Source organism: Caenorhabditis elegans, chromosome V, assembly GCF_000002985.6.
Source record: "Caenorhabditis elegans chromosome V".
Classification (NCBI taxonomy): domain Eukaryota; kingdom Metazoa; phylum Nematoda; class Chromadorea; order Rhabditida; family Rhabditidae; genus Caenorhabditis; species Caenorhabditis elegans.
The window spans coordinates 11,757,103-11,773,696 of record NC_003283.11 but is presented as its reverse complement, the minus strand read 5'-3'; the positions used below and the strand labels follow the sequence as shown (position 1 = coordinate 11,773,696).

Genomic DNA, 16,594 nt, shown 5'->3' with positions numbered 1-16,594 from the left:
CTCCTTTTTGATTGGCCTAGTTTGCCTCTGTCCATCGTCTTCTTTCCATTTAGCCGAATACGATTATGTGTACGTACACGTAGCACGAACGGAGAAATAGAGACGCGGAGTATAAAATCGTGAGAAAGACTACATAGTTCTTAATCTCCATGAGTACAGTTAAAGTTTGAATGTCTAAGAATCTTTCTATTGAGAGTTAAATAACTGAATTATTATTTATTGAACTTTGAAAAATGCGATCGCCATACAGGCTTAACCCGTAAAGATCGTCCTGATATTGTCAACAAGAAAGTTCGTGGAAAAAAAAAGAATTGTATTATGGAATGAATCGAACATGGCAAGAACTGATGAATATCCTCGAGGCCTCCTCGTGAGCATACGGGAACCTGTAAAAAAAAAAATCATATAATAGGCTTGATAAACTTCTCAATTGTTGCGATCTGTTCCACGCTTCTTGAGAAAGTGATAGGGAGACTTTTTATCTCTATTTTATGCTTCTCGTTCTCACTCACCTTTCTTTATCCGATTTTAACACATTTTCACGCCGAGACCCGTCCGCACTTTTTCGTAAACAACATAACTGATGCTGACTGCCGGAATAACCTGAAAAAGAATAATAAATGAAGACGACATTCTGATTCGGTGTATACCTTTAAAAAATTAGGTGTAATGCCTCTATAGAATCCAGTGACTCCTTCGTTCTGTAGTATATATTTGAACTGTCCAAACATCGTATCAGGCTGTGGGGAATAACGTGTGATAGCTGAAAAAAAAAATGAATGCAAATATCTGAAAGGGATGAGAGTATTCCGTACATAAAGCTTGCAGCCTTGTTCGAACTAGTGCAAATGGGTAGCTAGAAAGTTGTCCACATGTTGAGCTACACGTTCCACAAGCAAGGAGAGCTAAAACGCCGGGTTCTGAGGAGTTTGTCTAAAAAACAATACTAAGAAATCAATAAGCTTTTATTTTATCACTTACCTCGTAATATCTTACGTATGTTCGTTTTAATGTTTCGTAAATTGCTAAATCGATTCCAGCATAAGGAATAATACCAATTAGATTTGGCAAGTATCCTTTGTAAAAGCATCGTATACCTTCCTTGGTGTACATTTTGTGCGCGAAATGTATGATTCCTCGATCCAGTTGGCCAGTTTTCCGCAAAGCCAAACGAGTTTTCATGACTTCCATGGGATAAATGGTTGATTGAGATATTGCTCCAGCTGCTGATCCGGCACAAAGCCTTTCGAAAGTGCTGATTTCTTCATTTCCTTTCTTTTTTTGGATCAATCGCTTCAACTGGTCGTAGCACATGAACTTGATTGCGCTCTCTGGAGCAATTTTGATCACATTAATACCATTTCCTCTCCAAAATGACTTGATTCCTCCTTCGGCGTGTAACAGCTTCAGACATGACATAACACCAAGCCTATTTGTTTTCGAAGAGTTGACCTGAAAATCGACTAGAATTTTGATTCAAATAATCTTACGAACTCACTTGTAGATAAACTTTGATGCGATCAAATGGAGCAGTACATGTTCTGGAAACAGCCCCAGCAGCTCCACCAGCTACTAAATGTCTCCACCAAATGCCTTCCTGCATTTCTTGTTGACTGAAATCTTCTGGAATTTGACTGTCTTCTCCAATATCAATAATCAAGTTGTGCCTCCAAAAATCGACAATATCTTTCAGATCCGATGATGGATAGAGCATCATAAATTCTTGAAATTCTTTTAAATCAACAGATGCTGAGCCGGTTTGATCCATTTTATTGACTATATGTTGTGCTTTATGATCGTCTAATGGCACTCCAATATCTTTACAATAGTTTTTCATCTCTACAACATCGACTAGTCCATCATGATTACGATCCATATCGGCAAACATCTCGGCAAGTTTCTGCTCGTTTTCCAGAACGTAACTTGAAAAACTGTAAAAGTCGACGCGTCCCTCATCATCTGGACTCATTTTCGACATGATAACAGGTGCGAGATTTGCAGGAATGTGAGGTGTCTCATGTTTGAGGGCAAGAGTCAAATCTCGAATGTCTATTGTTCCATCATTATCAATATCGAGACGGTCGTAAATGTCCCGAATTCTGAAACAAAATGAGATGAATTTCTTGATTCAAATAGTTTTTCACTCTTACTCACTGTCGCTCTTTTTCCTCCGACATTCCACCATGCAAAGCTGAATGTGTTGCAATTGCTGCTTCTTTGGTCACTTTTCCCAAAACCAATGGAACATGTTTCGGGCTTAAAAGAGGAGTAACTTCGTCCTTATATTCTCCGAGACTACTAAGTTGTACATATTCTGAAAATTTTAAAATACAGTTTTCTTGTAATTACGTTAATTTTTGTAATTATATTACGTTCTTCATCGTCCTCTTTTTGTTCTGCTGCTCCTGAGGTGCTTTCAGTTTGTTCATTTTTGTTGATCATTATGATTCTGAAATTTAGTTTATTTAAGTAAGGGAACATTCATTAGAGACAAAATTGATGTTCGGTTTTCGGTATTGTCTTTAATAAGAAAATCAATATGAACTCTTCGAAACTTGAAATGAGTGAAATATTTTACTGATAAAGAGTGCATTAATCGGCAACGGAAACGAAGCAATTACGATAAATAAAAGTTCAAGAGAGCAAACTTAATTTTTTTTTCAATAAATCAATAATTAAATTCGTTATAGTTTCAATACAAGTTCCTGAAAACATATTAAACGGTAAATTCAAGAAGTAAGTGATTATGTTTGCTTTGAAATTAACAAAAAAAAAGCGAAACGTGCACTTGGGAATGCAGAATCCAGCACACAATTACGTCAGATTACAGACTTCACGAACTACCGTAGTGAGCTTCTGCTTTTCAGGAATTTCTACCGAGTCAATTGAAAAACTCTGCATGAAGATTTGAGCAAAAAAGGTCATAATCTATCAAGGAAAGTGAAAACCACATTCAAAAAAGAAAATTGTAAATTTTAATGCCATTTTTACGCTTTAACGCCTAGAATTTAGAGATTTATATAATACAAATTCGATTTTCAACAATACACGTTGGACTATTGTATTTTTTCGAAAATAAATTATTATCTGGTTCAGAAAACGAACAAACCAATCGGCAAAACAGAAAAATGAGTATTTGGCATCGATATTCCAATTTCTAGGCATAAACTTCCTCACTCGTCGATTCTCACATCAAATAAGCTTGATTTCGTTCGATTTAATGCTGAAAATAACTTTTTATATTATATTATTGTCGAAAGTTAGAGATAATTCACGAAATTCAATGAATTTTCTTAATTTGGAAAAAATAAATTCAAACTTCAACTTTTCGCGCGCACCAAAGTGGGCGGAGTTTCCCACGACAGGCGAAATTTTTCTCTGCGTCTCTTCACATCACTGCGATGAGGCGCCGTCTCTCGTCAGTATTCCCACCAGTGATCGTGCCTATAAAAGCTGCGCAATCGCGCCACTTCGCCATTCTCCTCATTTCCGGGTCACTTGGTGGCCGTTCTGTCCCCTTATTCTGCTACTCCCTGCCTATTCCATTATCGCTGAACCTCGAGATGGGTTACGGGGCTTAGTCCTTCCTCCGTATGGCAATGACTAGAACCGTTACTCATCTCGAGGTTTCGGTGATCCTTCAATTTCCCCGTTCTACTGATATTCAAACTACTATATTCAAGGGTCTTCGGACCACGCCTTCAGTTGCCTCGTGATCCGCCAAACACAATAAATGGACGAATCACAGTCAACTGTTGGCATGGTGCTCGTACCCATTTTGTAAGTTAACAAAGTTTCAAAGACGATTTCATTCGAAAAACCAAGTGCAAGGGGGAGGCGTTAAATGACAAGAAATGGATTGGACTTGAGAGAAAGTGGAACCATTTTAAATTTGATATAATAACTTACTAGAAACAAATAATAGCATACAGAATACACGTGAGAAACCCAATCGAGTAGGTCTTTGGGAGAGAAAAACCGAAAATCACAAGAATAGACAACGAGAAATTAATTACAGGTAATTCAGGATTACTGATTTGCGTTCTCCCCTAGAAGACGTGCTAGGCGTCTTTGACGGACTTCTTCGGCTTCTGGAGTTCGAGTGGAAGAAGTTGTTGGTGTGGAAGACGCAGTTACCGGAGATGATGTTGATGGAGCGGTTGAGGATGTTGAGGGAGATTCAGTACGGAAGATAGAAGGTGCTGAAGATGTTGCTGGTATTTCTTGTTCTTCCGAAGTGACTTGATCTGTTGACGGTCCGGGAGCTTCTTGTTCTGATTCATCACTAGGGACAACTGGACGAGGACGGATCGGAGTAACCGTTGCCAATTGAATCATTTGCATTTGTGCGGACTCGAGAAGAACCATAATGTTGTCCATTGCTTGAAGACGTGCCAGAAGCGCTTCTCTCGACTCGCCTTCCATTCGACGAAGCTCTTCAGTGGAAAGTTGTGAGTAAGATGGGTTGACTGGTGGAGTTTCACTAGAAGTTCCTTGTGTTGTATTAACCTGTGGTAGTGGTGGTGGAGGCATCATCGGGAACATTCCAGGTGGTCCAGCCATTGGAAGTGGTGGCGGTGGAATAAGATTCTGAAAATGTAAGGGTAGATTAATTTTCGATTTATTTTTCTTCTACCATGAATTCTGGACGATTAGCTGGAGCCGGTGCATAGAATATTTGATGAGGGAATGGTCCAGGCTGCCCACCAGCTTGTGCTGCTCCAGGCTGAGCACCTCCGGCACCAGCTGGTTGTTGTGGAAATCCAAACTGATGTCCGAGGAAAGGTAGGAATGGAGGCATTCCTGCCCCAATTTGTGCACCAGCCACGTTTGCATCCGCCACATTAGCAGCAGCATCAGCCGCATTTCCTCCTGCTGCCGCACCATTTCTTCCCTCTAAAAATTAAAAAAATAGGAAAACGAGAGTATATGAGGGGAATTTTCTTACGCCAAATATCTGTTCGACAAGTTGGACATGTTTGCTGTCTTTGGAACCAACTGCGGAGACAATGGGCATGGAACACATGGGAACATGGTAGTCGTTTTGGTGAAGCATCGACAGTCATTTCTTCACGACAGATGATGCAAGTAGCATCCATTGCAGCTAGATCTTCAGCTGATACTACTGGGAATTGGCTGGAATAATAAAATATTTACAGAGTTTTGATAGTCGTAAAATACCTGTTCATAGCATTAATTGCTCTTCTAGAAAGAATAACGTCGAGGAATGCTTTGTGAAGAGCTCTTACTGATTGATAGAACGGACGAACTGAGAAGAGTGGGAATGTATGAACTCGAAGCATTACAACGGCGAAGAATCCATAAAGAAGGCAACGGATCAGATCTGAAAATCACAATTGTTGAGAACCCCTTTTTTTATCCTTTTTAGTTGTGAAAATAGTATGAATTCAAAAAAATATTTCGTGCATTCTATCAAAATGAATTTTTCTCTAATTCTCATAGGGTATACGGTAGAAAATTGAAATAGTGTTGACCGTTAATTCGATTCGAAATTCGAAAATTCGAAATGTCGAATATAACCATTTTCCAATTACTTTAATACATTTGTCGGCTCGTGTAAGGTGCGCCGGTCGTTACATTAATGGAATTTGGTGTGAACATTTTGAAAAAAAGAACGTAAACTAACTGATGAAAAGTTCTGCGTAGAGCAGGTAAACGGCTTTGTTATCCCAAGATTGAGGATTCCTAAGATCATGCATATGCAGTAAGTATTTAATTGTCACGTGGAGTACAAGTGCAAGAAGAATGGCGTATTCGAATCCGAATACAATCTGAGCACTGGCACCACGAGTAATCGTTGTAAAATAGGCACTTGACACGAAATACGAATCGGCAAATCCAAGAGCAGCAAGTACAGTCATCATTCGAAGATGGAATCGTAGTGTAATAACAGGACTACGCTCCATCATATCAACTCGATCATCTGCCAGCCAATGGAAACATTTGATAAATAGAAGACCAATAAATTGCATAACGAATATTGCTGAGAAATCATCACGGAATACAGTGAATGCGAGACATGTTTCCAGAACTGCATGCCATGTACGTTCTGACAGATGCTGAAATTTATTTATGTTCAGTACTGATTTAATATTGAAAATTACCTCAGCCTCTGCAGCTCTCAAATCTCCGAATAAAATAGACTTGAGCAATTGGAACATGAGATATACAAGAACAATTCCTTGAACATATATCACTGCCATACTTGCATTGCTTTTTGAGAGATATACGATTGATGGATAGAACTGTTTGTTGATCAGGAACGCGTTGAGTATGGTGGCCGCAGTCGCCACACACGAGCCACCAATCATTAGTCCAGCTGATACCCTCATCTGAATTCCGAGGGATCTGAAAATAATTATGAACCAAAAAATTACAATAATAATAATAATAAGAAGTAAGAGTTGGTTCAAAATACCATGAATATAAGAAATAATATGAATAGTTTTGATTAAAATTTAAAAAGCTTTATGCTAAAAATAGAGAAGATTTTAATCACAGGCGGAGTTCTACCATCAATTTCCGGGTCAAGACAGAGAAGTAAAAGCTAATTCATGGAAATAATAGTAGAGGAAAATAATGATTATAGGTGATAGGAGAAGCAATTTGAATTTACTTTTCCACTTTTTTTACAATAGACACATTCAAACAAGTCAGCAATCACGGAAAAAAAAAGAACCAATGAAAAATGGAAATGTTTAGGTGAGGAAAAGAACAAATACAACAAAGAAAACCATGAGAACTCCAAAAACTTGAATCATTAACCATCGATTTTTGCTAATATTTTGAAGATATCTCACAAGCTCTGAATGTGCCATATCAATATTAAGAGCTGTATCTTCAACATTTGAATCGATTCTTGTTATCATCTCTCCTTGCTCACTGACGAGTGAAGCCAGTTGAGAGAAAATTTGGCCAAGTTCGGAGATGGATCCTTCAATTGTCGCCATGGTGTTGCTACGGGCTTGCGCATATTCCAATGATGAATCTCTTTGTTGCTGAAAATATTTGTTTCTTGGAAAGTGTTTAAAAAAACTAACTATATTCTATCTATTTTTTTGTTTGATTTTTGAGCAATTTACAGTTTTCACGATTTTTATGTTTTCAATAAACGCTCAAAAATGTCTACAATATTCTATCAAGTCATAATTTTTGGTTAATACTATTAGAAATATAATTTTTAAATTTTTAAAGAAAAAAACGAATTCCAAAGAAAATATTAACATTTCCTAACTAAAATCATAGAAATCTTACAAATTTTTTGTAACATCGCAATTTTTCAAATGTATTCTTTGCTGTTCTAAATTAGTTTCGATAAAACTTGCTTTATTGGCAAAAAATATTAATTTTTAAAAAAAGTTTCACTGTACTTCTCCTAAACACGGAGCATTGGAAATTTAATATTGATAGTTTTTCAAAAAAAATTTCATATTTTTCAAATTGAAAACTTACCATAGTCTGTTGTGATTGCATGTTTGACAGAGCACCCATATCCAGAGCTATGCTTGAGGAGCCATGCTGCTCATCATCTTGAAGAAGCTTTGAACGAACTAAAATTTCAGATTTTTATTGAATGAGCGAGGAAAATAAAATACCATTAGCTCCGGAAGAGGAGGAAGGAAGTCCCATTGGAACTGCTGCACCACTCGAGAATTTATCTCGGCGATTTTTTTCAGCCTTCATTGTTTCTGTACTAATTTCCAGTACGCTTTGATAATCTTTTCCGACATTCGCTAATTTTGACTGCAATCCAACTACAACTAATTGTATATGTCCACTATTTTGATTTTTCATGTTTCCTGCACGTCTTTTTGAAAATTCTTGAAGTTGTCCGATCTGTTTGTTCAAACCCGTAATGTCAGACTTGACAATTGATGAAAGATGGTCAATTTGAGATCGTTCTTCATAGCAGCTCTTTTTCTTAGCATATTCGGCAAGTTTTTCCATTTTTGCACACGTTTGACTCAATTCTTTTCCGATTCGCTTTGCGAGTTGATTGAACTGCACGGATTCAGATAGCATCTCATGCTTTGGTTGAGGTCTAATTCCATTTGCGGCTGCTTTCATCTGAAAAATTATATGTTACCCGAATTTTATATAAATAATAAAAATATTATCGCCTAGAATGTTTTTAAAAATATTAACAGGTGATTCGTGTTTCTTTTTTCTGTTCGAAGTGTATTTCGAGTTTCGCAAAAATCGATATATTCGTCTCGTCCAAATGTTGATGTGAAACCCGAATAACACGTTTTAAAAGTAAATGTTTCGAAATAAAAGCTTATTTTTAGAAGTTTAATGAAAAAACTCACTTCGTATGATTTGGCTGTCGCCCGGAATTCCGAAGTTCGATCTCTTGATGGCATTGTGATAATGATATGATCAAGTGGATTTCCAAAAATACTCAGCGATTCAAGTGTTTCTACTACCTTTGATCGATCTGCGTCTATGCTTTCAGTGCCTTCCGCTGTGTCGTAGGAGGATACAAGCGCCTCCTGAAAGATATATGCATGAAAAAATAAAAACCAGAAATATACAGATAGCCATCTTTCTTCGTTCCGATAGACAAACCTGCGCAGAATTCCAAAGTTGTGAAGCTGACGCGTTGAAAACGGTTGTGAGAGAGCTATACGCGAAACTAGTCGGAGCAACTGCTGAAGTGTGATTCTTCTGATCTGGATCGTAATCAAAATCGACTGTTGAGTAAGAACTGGCTTCTGGTATTCGTCGACGAGATCTAATGTTGTGAAAGTCCGACATCCGACATCGAACAAACTGAAAAATATTGTTTAAATGACTGAAAGCGTCGAAAAGATTAATATATTCAAATGTCACGGTAAAAATATTATTTCAAAAGAAAAACAAATAACAAATATTTCGCTGCATTGTCGCAACAGTCCACTAAACCGGCTCGACTTCGTGGAGAAGAAAATCAATGTGTGGTCGGAGGTTGTGCGTGGCGTTGCGTATTTTATGCGCAACAAACACGCTCCTCAATGCACTAGTTTTTCTTTTTTTTTTGTTTAATTTTCAGTTTAAGTTTTATATTTCTCAACCAAAATGCTCAGTCAAGTTAATTTTATTAAAAAAATACACATAACTTTTCGTTTCGATTTATTGTTTTAAGAAATTTCAGCGATTACCGTAAGATTTGGAACACGTTGCCTCCCGATTACCGTATCTCCCCGTAAATCGACACAAATAAAATAACAGCTTCCACTTCACGCTTCCGTTTTTGATTCCGTTTTCTGTATTCTTACTTAGTTTTGTCTATATTTTAGTGATTATAATATTACAGGAATGGCAGCCAACATTTTGGTGGTATCTTGCCTCATTCTTGGTTCCTTTGCCCACCAACCACAGCAGTTTCCTGGTTCTAATCAACAGCAACCACAACAGGTAAACAATGTTTGTAAAGAATAATAAGAAAATTATTTTCGCTAGAAATTGAACTGAAAAACAATCTGGATACAGTGATTTTTATTATTTTAAAGCTTCTTTAATTTTGTAAATTGTATTGAATAAATCAGGGTGGCCAAGCGGAACAAGCTCAACATGCTCAGCCTGGGCAACAGCAGTTTGGTGGAGAACAGGCCAGAGATGAACAGTAAGTTTTAATAACAATTTTCAAAATTAATTTAAAACATTTCAGCCACATAAAAGAACATTTGGACGGAAAAGTGGACCCAACTGCTAACATGACGCCAGAACAACTTCAATTCCATTATTTCAATATGCACGATTTAGATAAAAATGGGAAACTGGATGGAGTCGAGTTGATTAAGGCAATAACGCATTTCCATGCCGAGAATCCAGGACCACAGCATACACAAAATAATGCCAATGCCAATCATCAGCCACCACCACTCCCAAGTGAAGTTGAATTGGAGACGATGATTGATAGTATTTTAAAGTGAGATATATATTTAATTAATTTATTTTCTAGAGACTACTGCTAGCAATTAGCATAAGAAAGCACTAAAATATTCAAAGTCTTAAAAAAATACTTTACTGAATATTTTCAGGGACGACGATTTCAATGCTGATGGCTTCATCGACTACGGAGAGTTCCTCAAAGCACAAAAGCTTCGAGAAGATCAAGCAAGATCTCACCAGGAACAAATGCAGAAAGCTGGTGGCACACAATAATCGAGAATTCTGATTAGGACAACGATCTAATTAATAGCCATAATTTCCAATTCCTCGTTTCCAAAGTTTTCAATGTTTTATTAACATTCTACGTCTTTTGATGGGTTATATCGACTGCTGTAACAAATCATTTTATCATACTATCCTCGTCACTTTTAACACTTTAACTGGTACATAATAGTCAGACACCCTCCCCATTTCCCAGTCCTACAACTTTAGTTATTTTTCCAATTTTGCATTTTCCCCATCATTTCTCAAGTTGTGATGATTTTTCGAAACCCATTTGTAAAAAGCATAATTTATTGGTTTATCTTATAGTTAGTTGAGATCGAATAAAAACAAATGAAAATTTGTATTTAGCACCTGTAACAATAAAATTCATGTTTGCTTTTGCTTTTGCACTACCAAATTTTGCGTTGGAACTAAAAGGCGAAGCAGGGGGAGACTGATAATAAAATATTGACATTTGGCAGTCTTGAGAAAAAGAGTTTTCTGTCTATTTCTATTGATTTTATACATATTCCCACTCTATAATGCGTGGATTTTTATTCATCTCAACTGTATTCCTTCTATTAGGTATGCAAATCTGTTTATAACTTTCTAATGTTTATAAATTATTAAATTTTAGTGCTAGAAGCTCAAGGAGCAAAGTTTGCTGAAGAAAAAGAAGTACACGATGAAGAGTAAGTGCAAGTGTACGTATGAAAATTAGTTTGGTTAAAGTAAATGTAGATGCAATTATATGCCATATGCGAAATTTAGCAATTTTCGCGCTAAAAGCACATAACTCGGTCTCGACACGACACTTCTTGTCAAATACAAGCGGATGTGTGCCTCTAATGAGGACTGTAATTTTTTAATTTCATCGATCTTTCATTGTTGGTACACTATTTTTCAAAATTTATATGATTTAATTGATTTTTTTATTTTGAAAAAATTAACTAAAGCATTTGAGCAAAAATCTATTAAAAAAAGCGCTACAACAACAAAAGTTACTGTACTCTTTAAAGGCGCACATCCGGTGGTGTCAAAAAGTTTCACGGCTGAGAAATAGGTAGCGTTTTGGACATTCCTAATATTGACAACTATTTAAAATTCTACTTTAAAAATGTTAATATTTACATTTTTCCCTTACAGTTAGAAGTTATAGTTAGTTTTTCTCGAAAAGAGTTTCAAGACACATTTCATTAGTAATTTGAGAAAGATTTTCAATAGTACGCTTCTTTTGTTTTAAGACATATCAAACAACATTTGGAAAATAAAATCGAAGTTGAGAAGCTAACAGAAGAACAACAACGGTTCCATTATTTCTCAATGCATGATTTGAATAAGGACAATTTTATTGATGGAATTGAAATTTTGAAGGCTCTTACTCACACTCATGATGCACACGGTACTGGATAACCAATCAATTATAGACTTATCTTTATACTTTTTAGATTCCGGACATCCTGTTCCAGTATCAGATGAAGCAGAAACAGAGAGACTTGTTGATGCTGTTTTGGATGATTTGGATTTTAATGGAGATGGAGTTATTGATTATGGAGAATATTTGAAACGACAGTGATTATAGTTGATAGATAATTTATTGAATTTTGTATTCTTACAAGTTTAAACTGGAATAGATGATTTCAACTAATTTTCTTTATTTTTTCGAAGTTCTTCAATCAACTGAGCTATTGCATTTCCTTCGTTGGCAGTCGGTATTTCATCTGGAATTATCAAAGTTTCTTAAAAACTTGAGACTTCATTTTAAAGGTACATACACGCTATATTTTCACAAAAGGTCTCACAGCGATCTTGCACAAAAAGTTTTGTTTAATATTCAAAATTACACAGGGCATCAAATGAATTTTGCAAACTCAGAAGAAAAACTTACCAACACCCAACATTTTTCTAGCAATTTCCAAGACTGTCCAAGATTTATTCGATTTATTTGCAAAATCTTCATCTCGAAATAGTTTCTCATTATCAAGACTCTGAAATATTGTTACAACTTTAATATACTGTAAATCGACCCACTTTAGTAATAGGGAATCCTTTGATCTTAGTCATATCGTACAAGTTCTCTTTTTCATTTGTATCATGCTTTCCAATTAGATCACCAATCCTCCACATTACAGGTGGAATCGTATCAGCTGAAATTGAATTTTTGCTCATGTTGAAGAAATCCATTCTTACGAGATATTGAATTAATAATTCTAGACGTTGTCGATGAACCAGATGAACCCAGGCCGTCTTGACTGTACGGGATTAAATTAAATCGTGGTCCATTCAATGAAATTCCAGATTCTGAGATCGATGGCCTACGTCTCATCTGGCTCTGTAGCTGTGAGAATTCCGGAAACATTGGACCATGGGAATTTTGATGATCTTCTTCTCTTTCTTTACTTTTTTGATGCATTTCAACAAGATGAGCAACTGATGAAACAAGTTGAGTTATTGGAGAGTATTCCTAAATTTTAGAGAACTATGAATTGAAAATCATGACATGAAAACGTACAATTTCCATTCCTTGTTCAAATGGGTTTCCAACAAGATTATGCATTGGCATTGACATAACCATAGGCATTCCCATACCCATTCCCATACCCATTCCAACCTGTAAGACTATAAACTTTCAGAAATATCCTTTCATCGAACGTTGTGAAAATTGTCTAACAAATTTTTCTGAAAGATAATAACATTCTTGACAAAGATAGTTTCTCAGATAAATCAGATTCTAAAAAAGTTGTTGAAATTCAAACCAGTTACTGGACTCACTGGAATTTGTTGAAATATTTGGCAGTGACAGATGTGAAGAAATATAAAGTAAATCTGAAGATATGTGTACGTATTCATTGTTTGACACTTGAAAGTGACATTCCAAAAAGGTGGTAATTGGGAAAATGACTCAAGTTTTAATGTAGGTCATCCGGAAGGAAATAAAATGAGAATAAAAAATTTGAAGAATCTTTTATTTGTAGACTTGAAAAAACGGGTCAGTAAGATTCAGGATTATTGCGAATGATAAACCCATTCAAGCTGATTTTACCGAGATCCTCCACATTCACCAAATGATGACGAATGGCATATTCGAGAACTGACATTGATAAGAAGACAAACTGCTCGGCTTTCTGAAAATATTAATTTTAATCTAGTTATAAAGAACGTATCACCATGCAGGCTGCACCACGAAGCATTCGAAGTCTAGCAATTGTATCCAGAATATCAACAAATGGAGTACCAATTTCATGAGAGGCTGTCAGACGTTGACAAAGAATATCCAAAGCAACAAGAGTGCAGCTTCTACTGAATCCATCAAAACACACCAATGTCATTGGTGTCCGTTGACTGTCGTCAAAAATCTTCTTTTCAAGTCCCTGTTTTCTGAGAATTGTTCTCATATGGTTCATATCTGCCAATAAATCCAGAATATCAGATGGTTTCTGTGGATAACCAAGTTTTCCCCATCCACTATAGGTCAGAAGAATCACTGTTTTATGAGATTCGACACCTTTCTCAGAAATCTTCAGAACAGAAGAGTAAGTTGCCGGTCGAACTTTTCGAATGTTATCCAACTCAATTGTCATATCATCAATTACCAATGGTTCTCCAATCTTTACAGGCACAAATGGTTTTCCCTTTTCATCCAGGAGCTCGCACAGTGTCACCACAATAAGAGAATTACGATCGAAAACACACCGCCAAAATTGAGCAACACTTTCAGACATAGGAGACGGGGCGACAATGAATTTTCGAGTTTCACGATATCCGTCGATCCAACTTGAGTTGAGGTAATTATGACCTGAAATGTGTAGAAGATTGGATTTAGACGGGTAGTCAGAATCTAGACATTCCGTCTTTTTAGTGTCCCTTGTGACAGCCATAAGGGGGTATTTTCATATTTATTTTGATAGACGGTGCGCGATGCAGGCGAAGGTCGCCTTAAGGTGAGGCAGGCAGGTGTTTTGGCGCCTACATGAAAGACCTAACGCTTTTTTTCTGTTTTTGAACGTCAAACATTGAAATTCACGTACTGCCACCACATCAAGGCGTGGAACTAAAATAGAGATATCGTGGAATATTCAGTTAATTTGTTAAAATTTCACTAACGACTTGACATAAATTGCGATACTAAAATAATATAATGTAGTAAATAAATGTGTAATGACGTAACGCCCCACTAGTTTTACATATTTTTATTCTGAAGTTTTTGAATTACCTTGACGATGAACGGCTCGAACACGCGTCTGCTCGTAAACTTGAATTTCTCCAAATTTATTCAATTCGGGGTGATCAAAGAAAGCGTCAACAGTGCGAAGTCGTGACAATGGAAGAGACGAGAAATGTGAAAACTCTTTTCCGACAGAGGAAGTTGAAAGAAGTTTGATAAAAATATCCAGTGGACGAGTGCAAGCGTTTTTTGTGTTCAGATCAAATAGATACTCGTTTTTTTCAAGTGTCATACTGAAAATGAATTAAGCTTAAATATTATTGAAAACCTTGAAAACTTACACATGTCCACTAGTTAGATCGGCTGCACTATTGTAAGTGTGAAGACCAATAACTGATTCAGAAGAAAGTGAACCGTCACCAACCATTTTGTTCGAAATAGATTTTTTGAATTCTGAGGTTCTTTTTATAGTGATTTTTTTCTTATTATTTCAATATCACCACGTGCTTATTTTAAAAGTGAACACTTTTATTTAATTTAAATGCATATGTTTTGTTTTTGAACTGACAATGAAAATATGAAAATACAATTTCTACAAATAAATACGATATTTCAACACCGGACAACTACAAGCTCTGAAATTAAGCAAACTTATTATGCTGTTGAGAAACAAATATGTGAATGAAAGACAAATATAGGTTAATAGATTAATGGAAGGAGGTTACCCGTGGTAGATTTTTAAAGAACATTGCAAATTGAGGGGGAGGATTAAAACTTAAAATTATTCTGATCTTAAAATGTACAGGAATGGGTTTAGTTGATCTGGACGTTTGGCTGGTACTCGGTTGATTTCTGAAAAAATTAAATGAGAAATCAGATGATTTTTCTCAAAAACACACCTTGAACAATGCATTTTCTCCATTCATCGAATGTCAATTTTCTATCCTTATTCAGATCGCAAGTTTTGAAAAGATTTCTGGAGCACTGTCTGACATTCTTCCATTCTAACAAAACTGATTTAAAAGGTTTCCATTCACTTCTTTCAAGCACATTATTATGATTTATATTGAGTTGATTAAACTTCCATCTAATTGCTGAATCTCTGCTAACTTTTGTTGCATTTATTCCACTCATTATCATTTCTGATTTGAGAGTTGATACTAATCGCCTCAGAAATCGTGTTCTCTTCTTTTCCTTACACCGATTGTTTCTTCTCACTCTTTTTGGAGCAACTGTAGTTGTTGGAGTTTCTTCACATTTTGGTTTTCCTCTTGTTGTCGATGAGCCTAACTTTGGCTCTCCGGACAGTTCGTCCACACACCAACAATAAATTGAAACATCATAGCATTGCACTTTATCATATAATCTGAAAATTGAGTAAACTTAACAAATATGTATACGAAGAAACTTACAATGAGTTTTTTGGAGAACATGTTGGAATATAAATTCTAGCATCTCCGTCAGTTTTTCTTTTTAATGCTTTTCGTCTTTGTGATGCACAATCTAGACGTATAACTTCTTCGAATCTTTGACGAACAGACAAATCATTTGAGTCAGTAATATCCAGAACTTCTAAAAAACATTAAAGTTACAATTAACAAATTTAAAATCAGAAACCTACCAAGTCCCCCTTTCTGAACAATTGGATTCCCATTAATCAAGTATATCCAAGCCAATAATTGTAAAGACAAGTGTTCGGGCCGCATGAGCGACTGAAAAATATTATATTAAAATTAAGATAACGATAAAATTGGAGAAATATGTGCAAATCTCAAAACAAAAAAAACGCTGTCCGTTGAAATGTGAAATTGAGGAGAAGACGGAGGATATAGGAGGAGTAACCAGATTAGGTTGCACTCTTCTGCAATGCGTGTGGGCTGAAGATTCAAGTGACGTGGGTGTTCTTCTGGTTTAGGAATTCACACCTAATTGAGAAGATGTCTATAGTGTTAATTTAATAACGGAAATTTCAAACAAAATGGAGAGTTTAGAACCTGAGTGTTAAGATTCGACGTCACATTTCTTTTATGTTGTATTCTGATGTAATCGAATACAATTTTCCGGTTTCGAAACAAAAGTTGACTCTTCAAATGCAAAGTCCACAGAACTTCGAATTAGAAAAGGAAGTGATTTGTGAACTTTTTCAGGAGGTTTCTTGAAATATTGTATAAAAGTTGTTAGAAATAAACTTATGAAGGTTCAACTTCTCATGGTTGTTCAAAGTCTCTATATCCCGCCCAGATATTTTTTATCCCCAATAAAATTCTCAAT

General features: G+C 36.0%; 8 protein-coding genes and 5 non-coding genes across 14 annotated transcripts; 7 read left to right on the top strand and 6 right to left on the bottom strand.

Moving 5' to 3' along the window:
* Positions 1-201: 201 nt before the first annotated feature.
* Positions 202-3,227, bottom strand: F55A11.4 (EF-hand domain-containing protein). 2 transcript variants are annotated; one of them, NR_069619.1, is made up of 9 exons: positions 3,110-3,165; positions 2,373-2,449; positions 2,155-2,314; positions 1,499-2,099; positions 982-1,452; positions 816-933; positions 651-763; positions 513-603; positions 202-386 (listed from the first exon to the last, which is right to left on the bottom strand). NR_069619.1 is itself a non-coding variant. In NM_001269436.5 (9 exons), the coding sequence occupies exons 2-8, from the start codon at positions 2,440-2,442 to the stop codon at positions 529-531; spliced, it is 1,608 nt and encodes a 535-aa protein (NP_001256365.1). In that variant the 5' UTR covers positions 2,443-2,449; positions 3,110-3,227; the 3' UTR covers positions 203-386; positions 513-528. The 2 variants fall into 2 exon arrangements, 1 of the variants encoding a protein (NP_001256365.1); NM_001269436.5 differs by having other exon boundaries at positions 203-386; positions 3,110-3,227.
* Positions 3,228-3,540: 313 nt separating this feature from the next.
* On the top strand, positions 3,541-3,637 carry mir-61. Its single transcript, NR_000792.2, has one exon. It is a non-coding gene; the product is annotated as a pre-microRNA mir-61 (primary transcript).
* A 44-nt stretch (positions 3,638-3,681) lies between these two features.
* Positions 3,682-3,780, top strand: mir-250. Its single transcript, NR_002402.2, has one exon. It is a non-coding gene; the product is annotated as a pre-microRNA mir-250 (primary transcript).
* A 17-nt stretch (positions 3,781-3,797) lies between these two features.
* sel-11 (E3 ubiquitin-protein ligase hrd-1) lies at positions 3,798-6,369 on the bottom strand. The gene is made up of 6 exons (NM_073568.7): positions 6,126-6,369; positions 5,648-6,080; positions 5,182-5,344; positions 4,949-5,136; positions 4,637-4,896; positions 3,798-4,590 (listed from the first exon to the last, which is right to left on the bottom strand). The coding sequence occupies exons 1-6, from the start codon at positions 6,351-6,353 to the stop codon at positions 4,030-4,032; spliced, it is 1,833 nt and encodes a 610-aa protein (NP_505969.1). The 5' UTR covers positions 6,354-6,369; the 3' UTR covers positions 3,798-4,029.
* A 105-nt stretch (positions 6,370-6,474) lies between these two features.
* syx-5 (Putative syntaxin-5) lies at positions 6,475-8,793 on the bottom strand. The gene is made up of 5 exons (NM_073567.9): positions 8,590-8,793; positions 8,331-8,513; positions 7,617-8,088; positions 7,474-7,571; positions 6,475-7,019 (listed from the first exon to the last, which is right to left on the bottom strand). Exons 1-5 carry the CDS (start codon positions 8,776-8,778, stop codon positions 6,720-6,722), a joined length of 1,242 nt encoding a protein of 413 aa, NP_505968.1. The 5' UTR covers positions 8,779-8,793; the 3' UTR covers positions 6,475-6,719.
* Positions 8,794-9,311: 518 nt separating this feature from the next.
* On the top strand, positions 9,312-10,558 carry F55A11.1 (EF-hand domain-containing protein). Its single transcript, NM_073566.6, has 4 exons — positions 9,312-9,417; positions 9,549-9,625; positions 9,671-9,931; positions 10,044-10,558. The coding sequence occupies exons 1-4, from the start codon at positions 9,319-9,321 to the stop codon at positions 10,165-10,167; spliced, it is 561 nt and encodes a 186-aa protein (NP_505967.1). The 5' UTR covers positions 9,312-9,318; the 3' UTR covers positions 10,168-10,558.
* An 89-nt stretch (positions 10,559-10,647) lies between these two features.
* Positions 10,648-11,804, top strand: T04F3.4 (EF-hand domain-containing protein). Its single transcript, NM_073565.6, has 4 exons — positions 10,648-10,743; positions 10,796-10,850; positions 11,403-11,560; positions 11,607-11,804. The coding sequence occupies exons 1-4, from the start codon at positions 10,701-10,703 to the stop codon at positions 11,732-11,734; spliced, it is 384 nt and encodes a 127-aa protein (NP_505966.1). The 5' UTR covers positions 10,648-10,700; the 3' UTR covers positions 11,735-11,804.
* Positions 11,735-13,026, bottom strand: T04F3.5 (uncharacterized protein). Its single transcript, NM_001129526.3, has 6 exons — positions 12,931-13,026; positions 12,671-12,769; positions 12,349-12,622; positions 12,190-12,305; positions 12,047-12,146; positions 11,735-11,879 (listed from the first exon to the last, which is right to left on the bottom strand). Exons 1-6 carry the CDS (start codon positions 13,006-13,008, stop codon positions 11,803-11,805), a joined length of 744 nt encoding a protein of 247 aa, NP_001122998.2. The 5' UTR covers positions 13,009-13,026; the 3' UTR covers positions 11,735-11,802.
* Positions 12,823-12,956, top strand: T04F3.8. The gene has a single exon (NR_069616.1). It is a non-coding gene; the product is annotated as an Unclassified non-coding RNA T04F3.8 (non-coding RNA).
* A 90-nt stretch (positions 13,027-13,116) lies between the features above and the next one.
* Positions 13,117-14,762, bottom strand: T04F3.3 (Tyrosine-protein phosphatase domain-containing protein). Its single transcript, NM_073564.3, has 4 exons — positions 14,665-14,762; positions 14,372-14,616; positions 13,326-13,954; positions 13,117-13,283 (listed from the first exon to the last, which is right to left on the bottom strand). Exons 1-4 carry the CDS (start codon positions 14,748-14,750, stop codon positions 13,149-13,151), a joined length of 1,095 nt encoding a protein of 364 aa, NP_505965.2. The 5' UTR covers positions 14,751-14,762; the 3' UTR covers positions 13,117-13,148.
* T04F3.10 lies at positions 14,001-14,145 on the top strand. Its single transcript, NR_069615.1, has one exon. It is a non-coding gene; the product is annotated as an Unclassified non-coding RNA T04F3.10 (non-coding RNA).
* T04F3.7 lies at positions 14,572-14,858 on the top strand. Its single transcript, NR_069614.1, has one exon. It is a non-coding gene; the product is annotated as an Unclassified non-coding RNA T04F3.7 (non-coding RNA).
* On the bottom strand, positions 14,831-16,039 carry smoc-1 (Thyroglobulin type-1 domain-containing protein). Its single transcript, NM_073563.4, has 4 exons — positions 15,945-16,039; positions 15,736-15,895; positions 15,223-15,689; positions 14,831-15,175 (listed from the first exon to the last, which is right to left on the bottom strand). Exons 1-4 carry the CDS (start codon positions 16,027-16,029, stop codon positions 15,105-15,107), a joined length of 783 nt encoding a protein of 260 aa, NP_505964.1. The 5' UTR covers positions 16,030-16,039; the 3' UTR covers positions 14,831-15,104.
* Positions 16,040-16,594: the final 555 nt, after the last annotated feature.